We start from the raw sequence: 19,263 nt of genomic DNA, 5'->3' as shown, positions 1-19,263 counted from the left end.
CATGTCATTCAGACTTCCTCGCAGTAAAGTGTGCAGCGAAATCTTCATCCACATACACTTGAAGATGTGTCTCCAAAGGGTAACAAAGGCAAGTGCAACCTGGTCTTGAGCCGAAAAGTCTTCAGATTCAACTCAAATCTTGAATTACAGACTTGTCCTGATGGAAACACGGTTCCGGCTTGTGCTTCACGTAAACGTCGATCCATTTCTTCAGTGAACGCAGAACCCATCACGATCGGACCCATCTTCCTAATCGATGGTAAAATTGGCCAAGAACAAGTTGCCTTCCTCGCCGATGACGCAATCATTGACGTCATACCGCGTTCCAACGTCACCAAAACAGACGGTCTTTTCAACAAAACTCCACTTCGATATCCTACTTTGAATAAGCCCGCAGGTTATGGTAAGTTGAGCCCACTGACAACTTGCTATAAAATATAGCTTGCTAAAGTATAATATGCAAGGGATTCTGATTTGTATTCTTAGATAAGACCACTTTATCGGTTGTTACCGTTCTGGCGATTCTCCTCACTTGCCTTGGCATTGCGGTGGTCCTCCTGTTCATTCACCGGATCCGATTCTTAAAACCGATGCGAATCTTTCATTGATACATTTATTTTATTATTCCTAGCATAAGCGTGCAACCGCAAACGTTGCGGTTCTTCCCAATGTTTGTTATTCGCCGTTTGTTTTGCGCCCAATGAATAAATAAAAAAGCACAAGCTTTGTCTACTTTTCTTAATCTTTAACTGAGGTATGGTTGAGACAAGTCACCAAATCAAGAAAAAAAAAGATGAAATACATGATGATTTTGCCCAAATTATTTGGGAAATACATGTTGCTATCTGAACAACTAAGTGACCTTGGCAACTATTTCTGCATTATATGGATACAGGACATCTTAAGCCTTCGATAATGTAGAGCTGTTACTTAAGGATTTTTAGAAGACCAACGGCTTGGTCATCCTTTGCGACAGTTTCCAGCTACTATAAACATTCACAAAACTTTTTAACTCTTTATAACATGTTCAAACATTTTTTTATAATATATTGTAGCTTACAGAGCCCGTTGCGGCGCGCCACAATGGCGCCGACAGGACTTCAATGCGTTTCTTACATAGCTTGTTCGGTTGTTTAATGCTATTGTACCATAAGGTGGTGAATACACAATGAACGAAAAGTACAAAACACGACCAGGGAAACTAATTAATATACAAGCATTCAAATTGATAATAAATAGCGTATGTAGTACATGGCATTGGTTCACAACATTCCATTGCAAGCATGATTATAAACAAACATGTTAGTTGACACAAAACATTGTGAATGGAAATCTGGGCTCTGAGCTTGGCGAAACTGATTTCCACATGCGAGGAACAAATTAGTTGAAACTTCTTCAGAACTTTACATAATATTTAAAACTTTTTAAAGCCGATATTACGGGACCTTGACTGAGTCAACATATTTCAGGAAGACCGTACGTTCTACATAAAAAGGAATACAATACTTAGTTTTTGGCGCCTTCGACGCATTTTATAATGAAACTTTCATTTTGCTCTTGGGTGCCTCGAATACCTGCTTATGTGGTAAATTATCGATTGACATATACTTTGTAGTTGTGCCGCCGACTTTTTCAGCTCTGTTAGCCTTTAGCATGTGAAAAAGATTGAGGAGCACTAATATAGGGCGAAGTGGAACTTACCTAATTTCAAAAAACAAAAACAATGAAAAACAAAATGAGGAACAAAAATAAAAACTTATACTCATATTTTCCAGCAAATATTTACCGCTTGGTGTATACGACACAATGGTATACAATAATCCGAAAATAGGATAAGAAAACAAGCGAGGTGGCCATGTGAATGACGTTATATCTAGTACGATTCAATCATTGTGTGTAAGAGGACTTAAATACTGCGCAGGTTTCATATCAAAAAATAATACAACATTGGCGAGGTAACAGTTGATCGACACCACGTACAGACACTACAGGAACAAAAGAAAAGGGATTTTTTTTCAGTGCTACCTACATTTTTAACATGATTTGTGCTTGGAAGCCATGTTGATTAGACGATTTTAGTAATACTGCATATAATGCGTCGCACGTTTTTCGCTATTTTGCTTTTATGAGGTAAAGAGATTAATAAAGATGCATACAGGTAATTCACTTCACTCTCAACAACACATAACGATGACGATTTCGTGTTAATTCACGCCGTTCAACGTATATCTGTAGAACAAAAACAAAATACAATATTTTTTTATTAATCAACAAGATTATAAATTAGCCTATATCACTGCTGTTAACATGTCGTTTTGAAATCACTGTAGTCCCAGTCAAGTCATTTGTAAATAAACTTAACTCCAAGTCAAGTCATTTTGAATAAACACAAAGTCAAGTCCCAGTCAAGTCATAATTCAATTTCAAGTCAAGTCTTTGTCATCAAAACTTAACGTCAAACTATTACAATTGGTATACTTGTCCGTAACTTAACAAAGAATAACACAAAACGCAACATGACAAGCAAATTGTTTTATGTACAAAACTTAAATAACAACCCACCTTATTTTAGCCGAAGTCATTATCCGAAAAAATTAAATCGATTCAAGTAATTTCATCTAAAATACTTAAGTCAAGTCAAGTCATTTTAAAACAATAACTAAAGACACTACAACACTGTAAATCATAACTTACCGAATTAAAAATACATAACGTACAAAATAGCAAAATTAAGAAAGAGGAATAGAACACCAAAAATACCTGTGAGCTTTCTCTCGCAGTGCTTTTCCTCTATTTCCACCCGTTGCGTTGACCATTTTACTGAAGGCACTTTCCGGATCAGAAAGCAATTTTTCGGGTTTTCCCAATTCCGATATATCGCCTTCGTCCACCACCTTAATCAATTAAAGAAAACCGAGTGTATTTCTATTGTCGCAGGGCTGCCATCTGGTTTATGTAAATTTGATCAAACAATTGCGGAAAATCCAACGATTTAAGATTTTTTTAAATCCGGAGTGCTCAAATAAAAAAGGTAATTATTTTGCAATATTGAAAATCGACTCTTAAGTAAAACTGCAAACATCGTTTTAAATGGCTTAAACCTTTAAGCATTCCGAATATTGTTTTTCTACGACCTTAAGTGCGAAGTGAAATCAGGGATTCGTTTGACAAAGATTTGTGGTAAAATGTAGAGGAATATGTATTACACAGACAAACCACATGGAGGCCCGGGCGGGAAATACCAGTCAGCTTGACTAAGCAGCGCAAAACGGATTGGAAAAAATATTATTAACTTTCAAAAATGGTCAATACACCTTAATACTAATATGCGATTTCAAAAACATAGTTTGCTCATTACCATGACACGGTTGCAGTGTACGATCGTCTCAACACGATGGGCAACCGTCACTACCGTGCATTCTTCGAACGTTTCACGTATCGTCTTTTGAACCAGTTCGTCAGTTCTAGAAACATAAAATCATTTACTAAGAAGTTACGAATCGGTGGCATCTGGTTTTCGAACAGCTAGCCAGATTGTTGACCACGGTTTATTCCAGTGGATGTCGACCTTTTTTACAAAAATGTGACTTAAAATTGCTATTGTCTGTGAAACTTTAGTGTTTAAACATCCACGACCAGGCGCGAATCTAAGATTTTTGTTTGGAGAGCGACCAGAGATGGCGTCACAAAGTTACGTCATAGCGTGACGTCACAAAGTTAAATCTAAACGTGGCATCATAACCTTAAGAACACTGCACAATTTGTTAATTAAGTTTTAGGTTGAGGTGTAGGTTGGAGAGGTGTTACTTTAAATGCAAAATATGTATTACAAAGATGTTATCGCACAAAGCGAAAAACTCCTTTACGTCGTTTAGGTTGCAAAAACTTTCATTTTAGAGGGTGCGATTAGACACACAGCTTTGGAGGTAAAACAATTTAACCAATGTTACATCGTTTAAGTTGCGAAAACTATCATTTTAGAGGATACGATGAGGCACACGGTGCCGTTGTGCTAAAACAATTTTACTAAATAGCAACATACAAAAATATAATACGATTTTTTTTCTGTAAAGGTTTTTTCTGTAAATGTAACCGTACCTCAAATCGACGTTGGCCGTTGCTTCGTCGATTACCAGGATTTTGTTCTGCCTCAGAATGGCTCGGGCCAAACAAAGTAGCTGACGCTGACCCACGCTGAAGTTGGATCCCGCCTCGGAAACCACCATCTCTAACTTTGCGGGAAAACTCTGAATATATTCATTCATTTCGACCTGAAATGCGAAATCCTACTTTTACTTTATAAGCTCCTATCAAAACAACAAAGGTTATAAAAAAGATCCACAACAACTTTTTTCAACAAGAGAAGAATACTATTCTGCCAAGATTCTTAATTCGAATCAATCCATTTACTTTATAAGGTTTAAAAACAAACCCTTTTATTCTTACGGGTGTGACAGAAGTACGATGTTGAGTAGATATCTACAAAAATCCTAACATAGTTAACTGTATAAACCCATTACTTGTCCGAAGCAAGCTCATGCCAATCATAAAATTGCCAATTCACTAAACTTGAAAACTAATTTTGTCTGTCGATTTAATTTTAAAAGGTAACATATCAACCAATTCCGCTTTGCATAGTCGTTTTGTTTAAAATGCAAATAACTCTACAACAACTCGAAATTTTATACGACCTTCGGCGATAAATAATTCTACATGAAATACTGTTAGATCTGACCTTTTTCAAAGCACTCCACAATAGATCGTCCGTGTAGATTGCAAATGGATCTATGTTCTTTCGAAGAGATCCCGCAAACAACGTAGGATCCTTAAAACAATAAAAACGCTTTGCAAAGTGGTAAGAATTGAAGTGTGTGACTACATGAGTTCTTATATGTAGCGTACATATAAAGTAACCTAACTAATGAAATTTTGAAAAACACTCGTCGTATGTCACAATGTTATTTATGCAGCAAGTTAGCTCTTGGAACAGGCGCAAAAACAACATGCACTGCATAATTTATTTTTTTAAATCCTTATATAGTGCAACCTTGTGGCGATATTAAAACAGTTGCAAGAAAAAATATTTCGCTTCATTAAGCTATATGCTTCTTGGCCTTAAAGAGACGTTTTGAATTATTCCAAAGTAGTCGGATCAGCTTAAGTCGTTAAATGCCAAACAAGGCGAAAATTCCAGCTTTGCCGGAGGTACCTGGGGAATAACCGAAACCGAGGATCTAAGATCGGTGAGGCCGATCGTTGAAATGTCCACGTCATCAATCAGCACTTTTCCAGCGCTGTGCTCGTTCAAGCGGAACAACGCCGCGATGATGGAACTTTTTCCGGCACCAGTCCGACCGACAATTCCAAGCTGTTAGAAGTTAAGGGAAAATGTAAGAAAAGCAACCTAAATAACAGAGATTTACCGGCGATTTTTAAGTTCACCAAATGAAGTCCAATGAATGAAATAAATTTTTTTTTTTTGTTTTAACACTTCAAGTGCATCCCAACACCAACAAAAGTGTCACTTTTTCTCATTTAAATTTACATGCTTTGTGTTTTACTGTTGTATGGTGGCTGTAAACAGCTTTATATCCTAGTTTTTAACTTTCATGCTAGGAAAATCCTAATTTGTTTTTACGTATGCAATACGAAACGAAGAACAATGTTACTCAAAAATTAGATATAGTTTCTCGCTTAAAAATAACAGATTATTCTATCTACTTTTTCTCCTGGCTGGATTTCGAAAGACAGGCGACGCAAAACGTCAGGTCCTCCCTTGAAGTGGGCAAACGACAAGTTGTCGAATTTTATCCGTCCGCTAGATGGCCACCCAGAGTTCAGCTTGGAAGCGGGAATGCTGTGCGGCGCCTCTTGCGGCAGGTTGCAGTATTCCTGGATTCGCTCAACTGAGGTCATCTACGCATAAAAGCAGTGTTGCAATGACTTAAGTGCAATGACTGACTTGACTTGTTGAGTGCAATGACTTGACTCAAGTACATTTAGGTCAATGTTTTGATATGACCTGACTTAAGTCGTTTTGGTTAAATGACTTAACATGACTTAAGAGTATTTTTGACAAGTTCTCGACTTGGACTAAGTCAAATAGTCAAATGACTTGGGTTGAAATCAAAAGTTTTCGCTTAACACTTTGCTATAAAATGGAGCTAACTATCTTAATTGTTTCTCGTAAAAAAAATCAAACTGCTACATAATGTTTGTTCTTATTTTTAGTTTATATATTGCTCCAAATCGAACGACTTGACGAGTGTTAAAGGGTATTGTTTTGATGCCAGTGATTTGATTGAAGATGACTTGCTCTAATAATGACTTGACTTGGCATTGACTTCGGTAACTGAGGTCTTGGACTGGGACTTGACTTGTTACTTTGCGAAATGACTTAGGATTTAAGTCGTTTTAAAATGACTTGTTTACAGCACTAAGTATGCAAAAAACTTGATGCCGCAAATCTACTCTAAACGTTTGGTATTTCTATGGTGGGAAATTGGAGTCAACCTTGGATAACGCACATGATTTTCAACTTCGGCACTCAGCCGAACGCACCACTGGGAGATAAACATGATCTGCGTGGCGTAGGCAAGAATCAGGCCGACCATACCCGCGTCCAAATTCACCAGTGAAGTGGTTAGCAAGGAAAGGAAGGCCACTCCGCCGATGAAGATCACATTCAGCGCGTCGAGACGAACGCTTAACCATCGGTTTGAGCACAGAAACATGAACCAAGCCCCTATAAAAGAAACATATCCAAACGTATACTGCACAACGTTATTATTGAAGGTTTCAAACTTTAACCAAGGTTACGGTACGTTTATATCAGTGGTTCTCAACTGGGGTGCCGCGGTACTCTAGGTTTCCATTTTTTAACGCTCATGGGTGCCGAGAGGTATTTCAAATTCTTTAGGATTCCATTTTTTGATCTATTAGTAAGCTTCTTGATACAATTACTTGAGTAGGCTAAAAGTTCCAATAACTTTATCAGCCTTGTTGCACAGGTAATGTGCTGTTTCAATCTCGTTTATTGTAACGTTACATTCAACCACTCACCAAATACAAACAAGGGTGCGGCAAACCAAAAAAGGTTGCGAAACACTGCGTTAACCATTTCGTAAGCCACAGTACCGACATTTTTAAAGATATACGGATGCAGGTAAAAATCTTCCGCTAGCTTTAAGAGTACCCGACGATAATTATTGTTTAAAGGTTTTTATTAAATATTTTGTAACATTTATTGTTTAACGTGAATTGGAACAAAAGTTTAGATTATTAACTAAAAGCTCGTACGGTACTTGGTGCTTAACAAATCAACGTTAGTTTAAGCCAGTGATTCTCAACCTTTCATGGCTTACAGAACCCCTCAAAAATAATAAATGGATTGTCGGCACCCAGGCAGGAATTTTCGTACCCAGGCAGGAATTTTTCGAGTATTTTACTGAAATATCACTATAAATGGAACTGAAACAACAAAATCAACTTAAAACATGAAGAAAAACGTCATTTGATATAATGGTCTCTAATCGTGCACAATTAGTTCTTTCAAGAAGCCTACCAATCAAGCAAAAATCAAATTCTCAAAAATTATTTCATATCTCTCGGCACCCTTAGACATTAAAAATGGCACATTGAGCGCCGCGGCACCCCGGTTGAGAACCACTGAGTTTTAAGCTTTCAGCTATTAAGAAACTGCCTCACTGCTGTGCACATCCTGAAAACGATGGAATGCGTTCTCAAATTTATCTTGCATGCGAAATGCCCGAATCGTTGTCAATCCTTGAAGGGTCGATGACAGATGAGAAAACACTGGGCTTCTGCCTGAAAAGAGGCTGTGTGTGAATTGTTTGGACTGTGAACTCGCCACTTTACAGTAAATAACCCACTTGCCCCTTCGAATCTCTTGATGTCGCGCGACGTCTTAACGTAGTACTGACGCAACCACACAAAGTAAAGCACAAGTGGAGTGACGACGAGCAGTACGAAGTAGTTGATTACTGCCGCCAAAATGAGGATGGAAATTATATGAAAAAAGGTCTAAAAACAAAATATTGGGAGAAATTAATTACTTGCAAGTTACATTTTGACTGAGTTGTTTGTTGTTGTTTTTAGCGTACCAGTGAGCTACATTGTCTGCTTTGTTGTCTAAAATTGTTATTTGCAAAGGATAATATGAAATTAAATACTGTGTAAGTACTCTATTTACTTTTTACTTTAAACCAAACCTACACGGTTTGACTTAAAAATTATGCTGATCAGAATAGAATATAGAATACAACTACAAGTTTTCTCAGACAAAATTGCAAATAATTATTAGATAATATTAGTCTAAATAAACCACACAAAATCATTTTTTTTTAAATAAACAATTTTAGAGTTGGAACGCAGCGTTGTTCGTTTTCAACTCACAAATGAGAAATCCATGAACATCCAGGGAAGTAACTCGTCCACTTGTCCCATGTCCTTTGAAAAGCGGTTTAGAATTCGACCTAGAGAATGTGAATGTAAACCACCAAAAAATAGTAAAGCTCTTAAAGCGTTAATCACGTACCTACTGGATTTGAGTCAAAGAATCGTATTGGAGCTTTCAAAATCGCCAAAAGCATTTTGCCGTGCATACGCCTCCCCGACACCACCAAGTGGTGGTTTTGCAGGATCGTACGTGAAAACATCACAATCACAAATGCAGCTGTAAGGTCTGGCGTCGTGAAAATGTAAAACTTGTAAAATTGAAATACAAGAAAACCGAGCAAAGCAATGACGTTTCTACAATCTTCTTATTTACTTCCTAAGGAAATATTTTTCTCGTCGTTTTTTTGTCCTTTTATCATTTTTTTTCGTTTATTTTTTTGAAAAGAAAATACCACTGTGAACAATTATTCGTAAATAAAACTGAACCTTAATCTTTAAAACATAGCAATAAAGATAAATTGCTATGCCCGTTAATAGCATTAACATAGACTAGTTTAAACCGGAGTTTTTAGAAAAGATTCGGGTAACCCCTAAGTGATGCACTAAGTCTAAGATGTCAAGTTTAATATATTTCCCAATACTTAGTCTAGAGTTTAGGCCTATGCCAACTTAATAAAAACAATACGGCAACTTACACGAGAAAATGTACAAGTAATAGCGGTCGTCAAAATCGGATTCCAGCTTCGGTAAAGCGTTTCTTGATTTATTGACTTGGTTATTACCATTGGTCACGGAAACGTTATTCAACATGAGTGATTTCTTTGTTTTATAGAAATTTTCAGACTGGGTAGCCCTGAAATGCATAATGTTTGCGTTAACACATGCTGAGACGCAATGTAACCCCCTTTATGGAGGTTTAGTTGCATGATAACATCGACAAAACCACACCTACTTGGATGTGCCAAGTTATACTATTTTTCATATTTTAACTATTAGCATTCCACTGATAATATTTAACTAATAAGAGCATTCCATGTTATTCATAAATAAACTGACAACTCAGCCGATAAAAAAGTTGGTCGATTCTTAAGTGTTTAATATATAGTGTGGTTCTAAATAATGGTTCAGAGTAAGTTTAGCAAACTTTAGGATACAAATTAAAAACGATAACGCTATTTTTCATATTTTAAAAAATAGCACTCCACAGATGAATCCCCCAAAAGGGCGAAGCTTACCAAACCGAAATCCACCAATCGCAAAGCACGTAGAGCGTTTGATTGACAGCCAGAAGAAGGAACAATATCACAAAGCCAAACTTGTTGCTCGCAAGATATTTAGCGTACGCTCTCCACCCGATGCTTCCTTGCGATTTAGTTACTTCTTCGTCGATATTTAAGGCCTGCTGCTGCGATTTATAACAAAGTATATCTATTTTATTGTCAAGGTATAAAAACGTTTTTTTTTTGTAAATCGGGATGTTCGATCTCATCTATTTTCTTCCGATATCGATATTTTAGGCAAGCAAACCAATACTAAACTACGTTAAAATTATGGTGAAATGTACAAGTTAAATCAACTAAAATGCTCAAACGCAATTTGTTTCCGACTATTTTAATTTAAAAATTACTTACAGAGAAATAACCTCCTTTATTACTTAGAGAGAAATACCTCCTTTATAAAGTGTACAACGCTTATTTAATTATTTAGAAATGTCTGTCTGAAAATGCCAAAATCAATTTCCTATTAAATAGGCACATACCACCCTAGTATCAGAGTTCCGATACTTCCACTTGGTATCTGTGATCAGCTTTAAATTAGAAATATCAAACACCCCTAATTCAACCGTCAATTCACTACCTGACGTTCAAGGTATCCGTTACGTTATAAAACAGTCCATAATATTTTGTTTTACCTTGTCTTCTCGTGCTTTTTCAGCAGTTTCAGCAATGTTATCGTTTGTCACAATCGAATTGCCGAAGGCTTGTACATTATCTGTTGTAAGTAAAAAAAAAATAGTGTATATGACATATACTATGTTACGTACATCGAAAGCTATCGCAGTCTAAGAATCTATCAATACTATTAGGTAAGCCGTAATCGTTGGTCATCAGAGTTGTTGAACACGTATTATGTTTCTGTGTATCTTTCATGTAATGCCTGTATTTCATAATTTTAAAAAGGCAAAAAGAAACTCACTTGCATTTTGAGATTTTTCATCATCGGAAGATTTTAACCACTCTTTCACATTGGTTTCTCTCGTTTGCAAATCGGCGAAACTTCCAATTGAAGAGATTTGACCCTATGATAAAAAAACACAATTGTTTAGTAACCTGAAATTCCTAGAATGATTTCAAGTCAGTGAAGTTTTGCGATAGTGTTGTGCCTTAAAAAGCTTTTGAGAAAACTGTAAAGCAAATAAAATTGCATCCAGTTAAGGTTCCGGATTTTACCTGGTTTAAAACGACCACGCAATCTGCATCTTTCAAGAACTGCAATTGATGCGTCACAAGGACCCTGGTCTGCGAAAGAAAAGTCGTCAAACAAACTTTCAACGCTATCAGCACAAAATAAGTAATCATTACTTTTACCAAAATGCCAAAACTAAACCTTGTGTTTGAGAAATCCGCAAATACATTGATCGAACAGCTGTTTCGCTACAGCGACATCGACTGCGCTTAAGGGGTCGTCCAACAAGTAGATGTCGCTGTCGAGTCGATAGACAGCACGGGCCAGGTTCACCCGGGCCTTTTGACCCCCACTGAGGGTAACTCCCCGTTCACCCACGAGAGTGTCACTACCGTCTTTCAGGTTATTTATATCCTGCAAAATTGATAAAATGTTGTTTTTTTTTTCTCATTTTGCGTTATCCGCGTCAAATTGCTGGTTAAGTTTCGTAAAAGTAATGTATGTCCAAAAACGTTTTGCCAAATAAAACTTGCTTTATTTTTTTAATACGAAAAGTATGTAACGAGCACAAATGACCTTATGGGAATTAAATTATTTTGTAAAGTTTGATTTATTGCCAGCCAGTTCAAAAACTAAGCGTGTAAACGGCTATTTGTATAAGGTCTAACGATGTTTGGTAGCTAGGGCTTAACAAGTTTTCAACATACATGAAACCAAAACTACAGGTATGAGACCTGTATAATGGGACGTGACTTGAAGCTTGGCTCTAATTATGACTTGACTGGGACTTGACTTGCGCAACTGATGACTTGGACTGGGACTTGACTTGCAATTTATTCAAAAAGACTTGACTAGGACTCAAGTAATTTTAAAGTGACTTGTTTGCAACACTGGAGTTGCATATTAACACACTTACTTTGACAAGGGCGCAAGCTTCCACCACGCTGTCGTATCTCTCCTGGTCGAACTTCTCCCCGAACAAGATGTTGTCGCGCACGCTTGCCGAGAACACCCACGGAACCTGGCTGACGTAACTTATCCGGCCCGTGACGTCAACACTGCCCAACTTGGCAGGGAGTTCCCCCAGAATGGCACTTAGTAGGGATGACTGGAAATTAAGATAGAAGACAACACTTGGTATAGGTTTTTAATGATCTTATTGTGAAGCAACCGACTTGGTAAGACATTTTTCATCATATATATAAGTTTTTATATAAAGTTGATTTTCTTCGTTTTAAATCTTTATGATTGAATTTAATTCTTGTGATACAAAATATTTGTGTAACTAAGAACAGGCGTAAATTCCAAAAAACATCCAAGTAATCCGGAAAAAGGCAATTTCGGCTTGATCTGGGTACATTAACAAGCCTAAATTGTCAAAACAACCTATCACAATTTGCAGGCGTGTTTAAAAAAAGTTAATTTGCTTGCACATTTACAAAGTACAAAGGCGCCGTTCTTACCTTGCCAGAAGCGACCGGGCCGACAACGGCAACGAGTTGTCCAGGACTTACTTTCAAGTCGATATGGTCCAGGGCAATATCTCTTCGGTCCGACATCGTATCCTGTACAACACGTTAAGCGTGCTATGTGGGTTTGTTACGTTTAAATAAGACCTTAAACCTAATTATTCAAGATGAAATTGGTGAAAATAATGCAGTACTAGAAGTATATCAAAGGGTTGGTTAAGTTTTATTCAAAATGCTGTGCTTGCAAGTCAAAGGTTTGTCGGTAGGCCAAAGGGCTCCCAAATTGATTATAATGAAAATGGAGCATAAAGGTTCGAGGTTATACAAAGACGTAGTAAGAATGTCAAAGCCCATACAGAAGTAAGCAGCATTTTGAACCTTTCGAATATCTCTTTATTGATTTTCATCATCTATTGAAAATGGACATATCTGTTAAAAAATGAACAAAGTGATATTCGAATACGTTCAAATGCGACCTACCTCTGTATGGGCTTTGATATTCTTACTAAGTAACTAACGACACGTTTAAAAACTTTTTTTCGTACTATAGATTTCACATGGCCGTCATGCTTTTTTACCTCATGATCTCCCTCGAACGCCAGATTAACGTCATCCCATGAAGCAGTAAAATTGTGAAAGTCGATGACTGGGTCCAGCTCACTACTTTCGGCGCTTTTATCACTTAGAGCGCCTTTGGACAGCGTTTCGATTTCACCCAAGAGTAAGAAAGTCTTCAATTAAAGGATACTCTCGTTATTGGGGGGTCGTCCTTTTAACTGAATAAATATAATAAAGGAGAATATCCAAGACAATTTCAATTGCTAAAACAAGTATGATTTCTTTCAGTCCTGGATAACTTATTTGTTAAAAGATACAATGTAGTAGACTTTGCGTGAAAAAATTTATGAGGTTGTGAAGGCTCATTTATGAGGTTAATTAACTTACATTGACTAAAATCGGCAATTCATTAAAGTACTTTATTTAGCTTCATCAGCTTCTAAGCTTCCATTTAGATAATTTTTTTGTTGTCGGGTAATGTTCAACCCTGGTAATAAGGGTCTTCGCATTATTACCAAAAAAATATAGAGCATACATATATTTCCCAAAACATCCTAAAATGGAAGCATATCTCAGTTAACATAGTTTGAAGTAAAAATTCATCTCAAATTTGTCTTTTTTCTGACCTCAATTCGTCTAAGGCTGATCCTTGATTCTGCCAGATTTTCGACTCCGATTGGGAAAAATTTATTCAGTGGAAGTCGAATCGTAACGAACCAAGTCAGTACCGAAAATACCTGAACAAGAAATTTATTTTATGTTGTAATACATGTGCAATGTACGATTCCCAAAATCAACCTCAAATCTAAAAATCAATAAAAGGTAAAATCATTCAAACAAGGCTACTTGCAAACCCAAATGTATTGCTATATTCAAAACAAAGTTATTTCGACGTTGAAGATGAATACATCTTACATTGAAGATATAAGATTGAAGCTGTAAGACATTGAAGATGTAAAATGTATTGACTGCCCAGCTTTTGGAAAAAGGAATATTTGCGTTAGGCAGTTTATTTCTTTAAGCAAGTTACGTGTTTTCATTATACTTAGATAACACTCACCATCATTATAATAAAAGTTTTGTTGATTTTTAGGTTATTACAAAACAGTAGACCTAATTACCTAAATACTTCCATCTCTCAAAAGGTTAAATTACACTAAAGCTCTACGTTAAGCGAAATCGTCATAGTTTATCTGTGTCGAAAAGCAAATTATAAACTTGAAAGCCTAACCAGAGTCGAGGTGATTCTTCCTCCCAGTGAAGAGTAGAGAGCGAAAGTGGCGAGTAGAAGGACCCGAGTACTCGAGTAGGTGGTGGCGAAGTTGCAAGCTTTCAGGTAACTCGACCAAAGAATTTTGCTGATCTCTGCTCTGTGGAAGCGACAATATGGTGATTCACTTTCGCATTAAGGCAATATTAAGAATAAAGCAGTGTTGCCTTAGACAGTAAATGTCAGATCAAAAAGAAGAATATATATTTACCGATACCTGAACCATTCAGTGTACATTAAAGAAGATGCGAATTTATTAAAATATAAGACCTGGTTGTAGTTGTTTTATGGAAATTTGGCATACAAACTTTTGCTATTAATAAGATTTAGTCGACAAGAGTTAACTAAGGTACCAGGACTTGTGCGAAACGCAAAAAAATGTACACAATTAGTTTTGTTTTGTTGTGTTAAGTCTCAGATTTTTAAGGGCCAGTGTACAGAACATTATGGCTGTGACCTGGGTAAACACTTTTCTGGGTAGTTTTAGCCTTGCAGCCAACTCTCTATGTGGTTCTGGATTTATGAATAAAAAAAACACGAACTGGCGCACAGATCCAACTAGTTCTTTGAAAGGTTTCTCCCAGGCGTAGAACTTTACAACCCTCATCGCACCAAGAATCTCGCTCATGATACGGACCCTCGCGTCAGTCCGGACAGCTGTTTTGGCCCTGAATTGCAAATGCAAATGCAAAATTGCATGGATACAGTACGAAAAATAAACTGGGCTTATTTTTGCGGCTACGATTTAAGTGCTTTCGATTTTTTCTTCTTAAAACGGCAATGTATCCAAGCTAAGTGTATAGTCTCGTCGGTAATATTGTTTTAAAACTTAACAACAAATGTACTACTAAAAAGATTTTTTGGGGGAAAGGTTGTGAAATCTACCGTTTACCTTATTTGTCCAAACGATCGCGCGAAAAAGCCTTGACTTAACACAGTGAGGACAAGAACGGCCAAACTGACCAACGACGACACGCCGATTTCCCGCCAAAGCAGAAAGACAACCGCGAGTGCCAGTAGAGGACCGATCCACACGTAATGAATCATCGGAAATAACTGGGCATATTTATCAATTAATTAGAAAAAGAAAAAAAAGTGAACGCTTTGTTGTAGGGTCACTAAACCATAGAAAACGCCGAGCTTTGACCGCTTATTCCCATAATTATTTTTATTATTCAACGTAGTAGATTAACTGTTTCTTGAATAAGCGGAAATTGAAATTATCGAATGCTGTAAGTTAAGGCTTAAAAGTGCATTACTGAACACCATAAAGGTCAAGTTTCCACTTTTATTCCGTTCGAATAGTCAAACTAGATACACAAATATGTTATAAAGTTTAATAAACCCTGATAACTGGTAAGGCCATATTAAGTTTAGCCAGGAAGGGCCATATAATTGGATAACAACCAAGGCTACCAGAGAGAACAAGTTTTGCTAAAACAACTGAAGTTTGTTAAAAAGAAAAAAAATTCTCTAGTTTAAACGAAATCAACCATGTCAAACCAAATCATATTCCGTTGAACTAACTCTCACCTGGTTAAATATCTGGTCAAGTAAATCTTACGGAATAGGACCAAATTTAATCAGCCCGAAATAAATCTGACCATGGTAAACCTTATCTTATAGACCAGTGGTTCTCAACCTTTATAGCTTACGGACCGGTAAAATTTCAAAACAAATTTTGCGGATCGGTGGACCTTTAAAAATCAAAATCAACCCAAATTTTCATTACGACAAAAGTATGCAATTAAAAGTCTTCTTAGCTTTCACATACTACTGGTCTTAAAGTTTAATACTGAAACGAGTTGTAGCCTATTTTTAAACAGTCGGACACAACACTTGCAGCATTGTGACTTACGATGAAGTCCAAAGTATCATTAACTCCATGTTACGTCACAATGCTACAATTATGGAACTGGCGAAGTTCTAAATTTGATGGACAAGTCTTTAACATCTTGCGTTTTGCATTTGAGATGTAAAATTGTAATATATTTGGCGGACCGGCGGTTGAGAACCACTGTTATAGACAGGAACGGGAGTTCTGTAGGTAAGCAAGACAAGCACAGTTGAACCAACTTATCCTAATACGAAGTAAATAATACCAGGTCGAATCGCATGACGTCTGTTGCACCCAGGTTGACGATTTGCCCAGTTGTAGTCGACGCAAGCGATTTTTGACTAAGACGCAATGTCTGCAAAAACAACATCACTCCAGGTTTTGTGTCCCTTTATTAAATCTGATGGCTTTATTATAACACACAGCTTCCTTTTGAATCATCAGTCAAAATTTTAAGCATTTTTAAGCATCATTTGTCCAAATCTCTGTAATTAGGCAAATCTTCTTTTAACCGATTGATTACCCAAATTAGGTTCCATTGTAAAACAAATAATTTCTCAAACAGGTGAAGTCCAATTATTTAGCAACAAACGTCAACCTTAACGTTAACTTGAAAAATTAAAAACAATTGCAAGAAAATACCATACACGTAAAACATAGCAACAAAACCTAAAATAATTATTATCCATATTTATTACGACTTAACTTAAACACTACATCCAAATCAAGTTATTGAAATAAACGAATAATTGTTTACGGACTTTTGATGTCGCCTCTGAAAAAATCCATGGGTTTCGGTAATTCTACGTCACCCCTGCACTTAAAGTGATTGACGAAAACACATATGTAATACATTTCATGTATAAAAATAACGTATATTTGTGTATCGCCATACTTGATATTAATGATTTTAAAGTTTCGAGAATCTATTCTAGATAGATGACCACCTGTCAATATTCCGATTTGTGCATAGTAGGTCGCAAGTCGTATTAGGTTATCCACATTATAAAATTATTTACCTTTTTATACATGAGGGCGCATGTTGCAACCCTTAACTCCCATCCGAGGCAGTCGCATTTGAAGAAGTACCACATATGCAAGAACGGCGTTATGAGGGCGGTGGCAGTTATGGCGGTAGCGTACAAGTAGGCTGTTGTCAATGAAGTGCCGTTGCCCTCGAAATAGCCAATCAGTCCGGCCAGCCAAAAAGGGTTCAGAACGGCAATCACTTCCTACCGACATATATTGGTTGATGTGTTGTGCTAACCGATTAAAATATGAAGCTGTAGAAAAGGCTGTTGTTCAACGCCAGGAATTATTTTATGTTATTTTATGTATGAAGTTTTTACTAAGTGAAAGTTCATTAAGAAAGTTCTTTAAAACGTTTAATTGATTGTACAAAAAAACGGAGATAAGTTGTAATTTTAGATCAAATATAAACTTAGTTAATTTTTGTAAAGATCTACTTTAAATAGAAGAAAAACTACTCTTTATTAATTTATAGTATTTAACCTCATTCAAAGTGACTAAGCTTCGTACGTTTCTAAAGAAATAAAATATAGTTAACTTGACGTGTCCAACTTAACAAAGATGACGAACCTATCGGACAGCAATTGTTAGATGCAATGAGTAAATGTTTTACGCTCTCATAAATCCACAGATATAAGTCTAGGAATCTGCATATACAAATTATGCAAGCATGCTATGCAATAGATAATAATAATCACAAATCTTACTTTTACTAAGGCCCACGTTCCATAAAACAACCATCTTGACCGGAACGTTTTTACCACTGCGCGGGTGAAACTGGGTCGACTTGCAGAAGCTTTCGACGATTCCAGTTCGATATGCCACTCTCTGTAAAACAGTTGGATGTAATTAAAGTCGCAACTTTTGCTTTCCAAACAAAACTCTTTCGAACCGTTAATCTTTTCATTGAACTCCAGTTCTCGGTAATCAAAACCTTCACTGTGGTATGCTTTAGCTATACAACACCTATATACCAGGGGTAGCCAACACGTCGATCGCCACATGTCACCTGCCAAGTTCTTTCATGAAAAGAGTCACATTTAAAAAGTCAACGTACATCAGAAATTTGATAATTGTTAAAGAAATAATTTGATCACAGTTCTTCCCGTCCTACGTTTTCCATTGCTTGGCATTTCGAAAACTTTTCCAATTGTTAAAAAATACTTTCCATCAACTCCAACATACCGCGGCTCTTTTTACTACTATCCTTTTCGTTAGCAAGACTGATCCCAAAACGATTGCTGGCCTCAAACAGCCAGATCACAATTGAGTAAAAAGAAGTAGAACCAAACTTCTCTTCTTGCAACACGTAAACCCTTGTATTTGGGCATGAGTGTTTTCTCTCTAAAATTTGGCAGAGTCATGCAATAGGGCAACTGGTACAAATGGAAACACGTATTCTGGCATTGCCAGACCTATACGCTTTACTGACCTCTCCAAACGTTCGCACATCTCTGTGGAAGAATCTCCGTCAACGATTTCGTAAAAGTCGGCTTCTACCAAATCTGCGTTGTTTCCACGCCTGAAAAAGTCGTTCATCCACCTGTGTATAACTCATCAGTAGATTTATGTGTTATATCACGTTTATGTATCAATCATATAACTAAGTGATTCCCAAACTGTGTGTCGTAGCCTCGAGAAATTGTCAAGTGTGCCGCGAATCTTTTTATAATTTCGGAAAAAGAGAGTATTTGTACCAATAGGCATTCACGCAAGCATTTTAGACTTAATTACGCACTATTCATTACAAATTAAAAATTTCGAGACATATTGTACTGATAGTTTGTCGTGTGCTAAGAGCGATTGTAGAATGAGTCTATTGTTGTTCTGTTAAAAGTGTGCCGCGAAATAGTTTAGATTTTTTTAGTGTGCCTCAAGCCAGAAAAGTTTGGGAACGGCTGATATAATTGGTGAGTTTTGTTAAAACACTATAATGCATGTCAAAAACACTTAAGGGAAAAATGGGTTGTTTATAGGCCCTAATAAACAGAAAACGGTTTAGCACAAATAAGCGACGTTCGAAAAACTCTATTTATTGTAATTTCTATAACAGGTGACTGTTTAACTTCATGACATGTTCTGCTATACAACTGCGCCAGTGTAAACCCTAAACTTTTTTAATGGTCCTTAGATATCTTAAAATTCGCTTACCAAAAGGAAAGGTATCCGAAGATATTGGCCGAGGTAATTGGATTGGGTTGCGGAGCTTTTTTTAAAGTCATGTTGTCAAAAAATTACACACAATAGTATAAAAGTGATCCTAAAAGTATACGGAC

General features: G+C 36.7%; 1 protein-coding gene across 1 annotated transcript; it reads right to left on the bottom strand.

The window, feature by feature from the left end:
• Positions 1 to 2,204: 2,204 nt before the first annotated feature.
• On the bottom strand, positions 2,205 to 17,811 carry LOC146169825 (ATP-binding cassette sub-family C member 4-like). The gene is made up of 28 exons (XM_083387479.1): positions 17,695 to 17,811; positions 16,978 to 17,190; positions 16,224 to 16,313; positions 15,014 to 15,177; positions 14,664 to 14,789; positions 14,083 to 14,221; positions 13,478 to 13,588; positions 12,872 to 13,024; positions 12,288 to 12,389; positions 11,741 to 11,932; positions 11,026 to 11,238; positions 10,869 to 10,937; positions 10,615 to 10,717; positions 10,331 to 10,410; positions 9,654 to 9,823; positions 9,114 to 9,271; positions 8,558 to 8,704; positions 8,416 to 8,495; positions 7,893 to 8,043; positions 7,708 to 7,827; positions 6,528 to 6,745; positions 5,722 to 5,916; positions 5,210 to 5,368; positions 4,736 to 4,825; positions 4,099 to 4,271; positions 3,359 to 3,464; positions 2,761 to 2,894; positions 2,205 to 2,229 (listed from the first exon to the last, which is right to left on the bottom strand). Exons 2-28 carry the CDS (start codon positions 17,050 to 17,052, stop codon positions 2,205 to 2,207), a joined length of 3,543 nt encoding a protein of 1,180 aa, XP_083243605.1. The 5' UTR covers positions 17,053 to 17,190; positions 17,695 to 17,811.
• Between the last annotated feature and the right edge of the window lie 1,452 nt (positions 17,812 to 19,263).

Source organism: Ascidiella aspersa, chromosome 1 (genome assembly GCF_963924565.1).
Source record: "Ascidiella aspersa chromosome 1, kaAscAspe10.2, whole genome shotgun sequence".
In the NCBI taxonomy this organism is placed as follows: Eukaryota; Metazoa; Chordata; class Ascidiacea; order Phlebobranchia; family Ascidiidae; genus Ascidiella; species Ascidiella aspersa.
This window is presented reverse-complemented; position numbering and strand designations above follow the sequence as displayed.

Bases quoted from the DNA above. Each gene is read 5' to 3' on its own strand.
- LOC146169825 (XM_083387479.1), bottom strand. From the start codon at position 17,052: ATGTGGTACTTCTTCAAATGCGACTGCCTCGGATGGGAGTTAAGGGTT. The intron at 15,178-16,223 runs GTATTATTTACT...AAATATGCCCAG, and splicing joins ACGTCATGCGATTCGACCTG to TTATTTCCGATGATTCATTA. The intron at 6,746-7,707 runs GTGAGGCAGTTT...TTTCTTTTATAG, and splicing joins TTTTCAGGATGTGCACAGCA to GGGCTTGGTTCATGTTTCTG.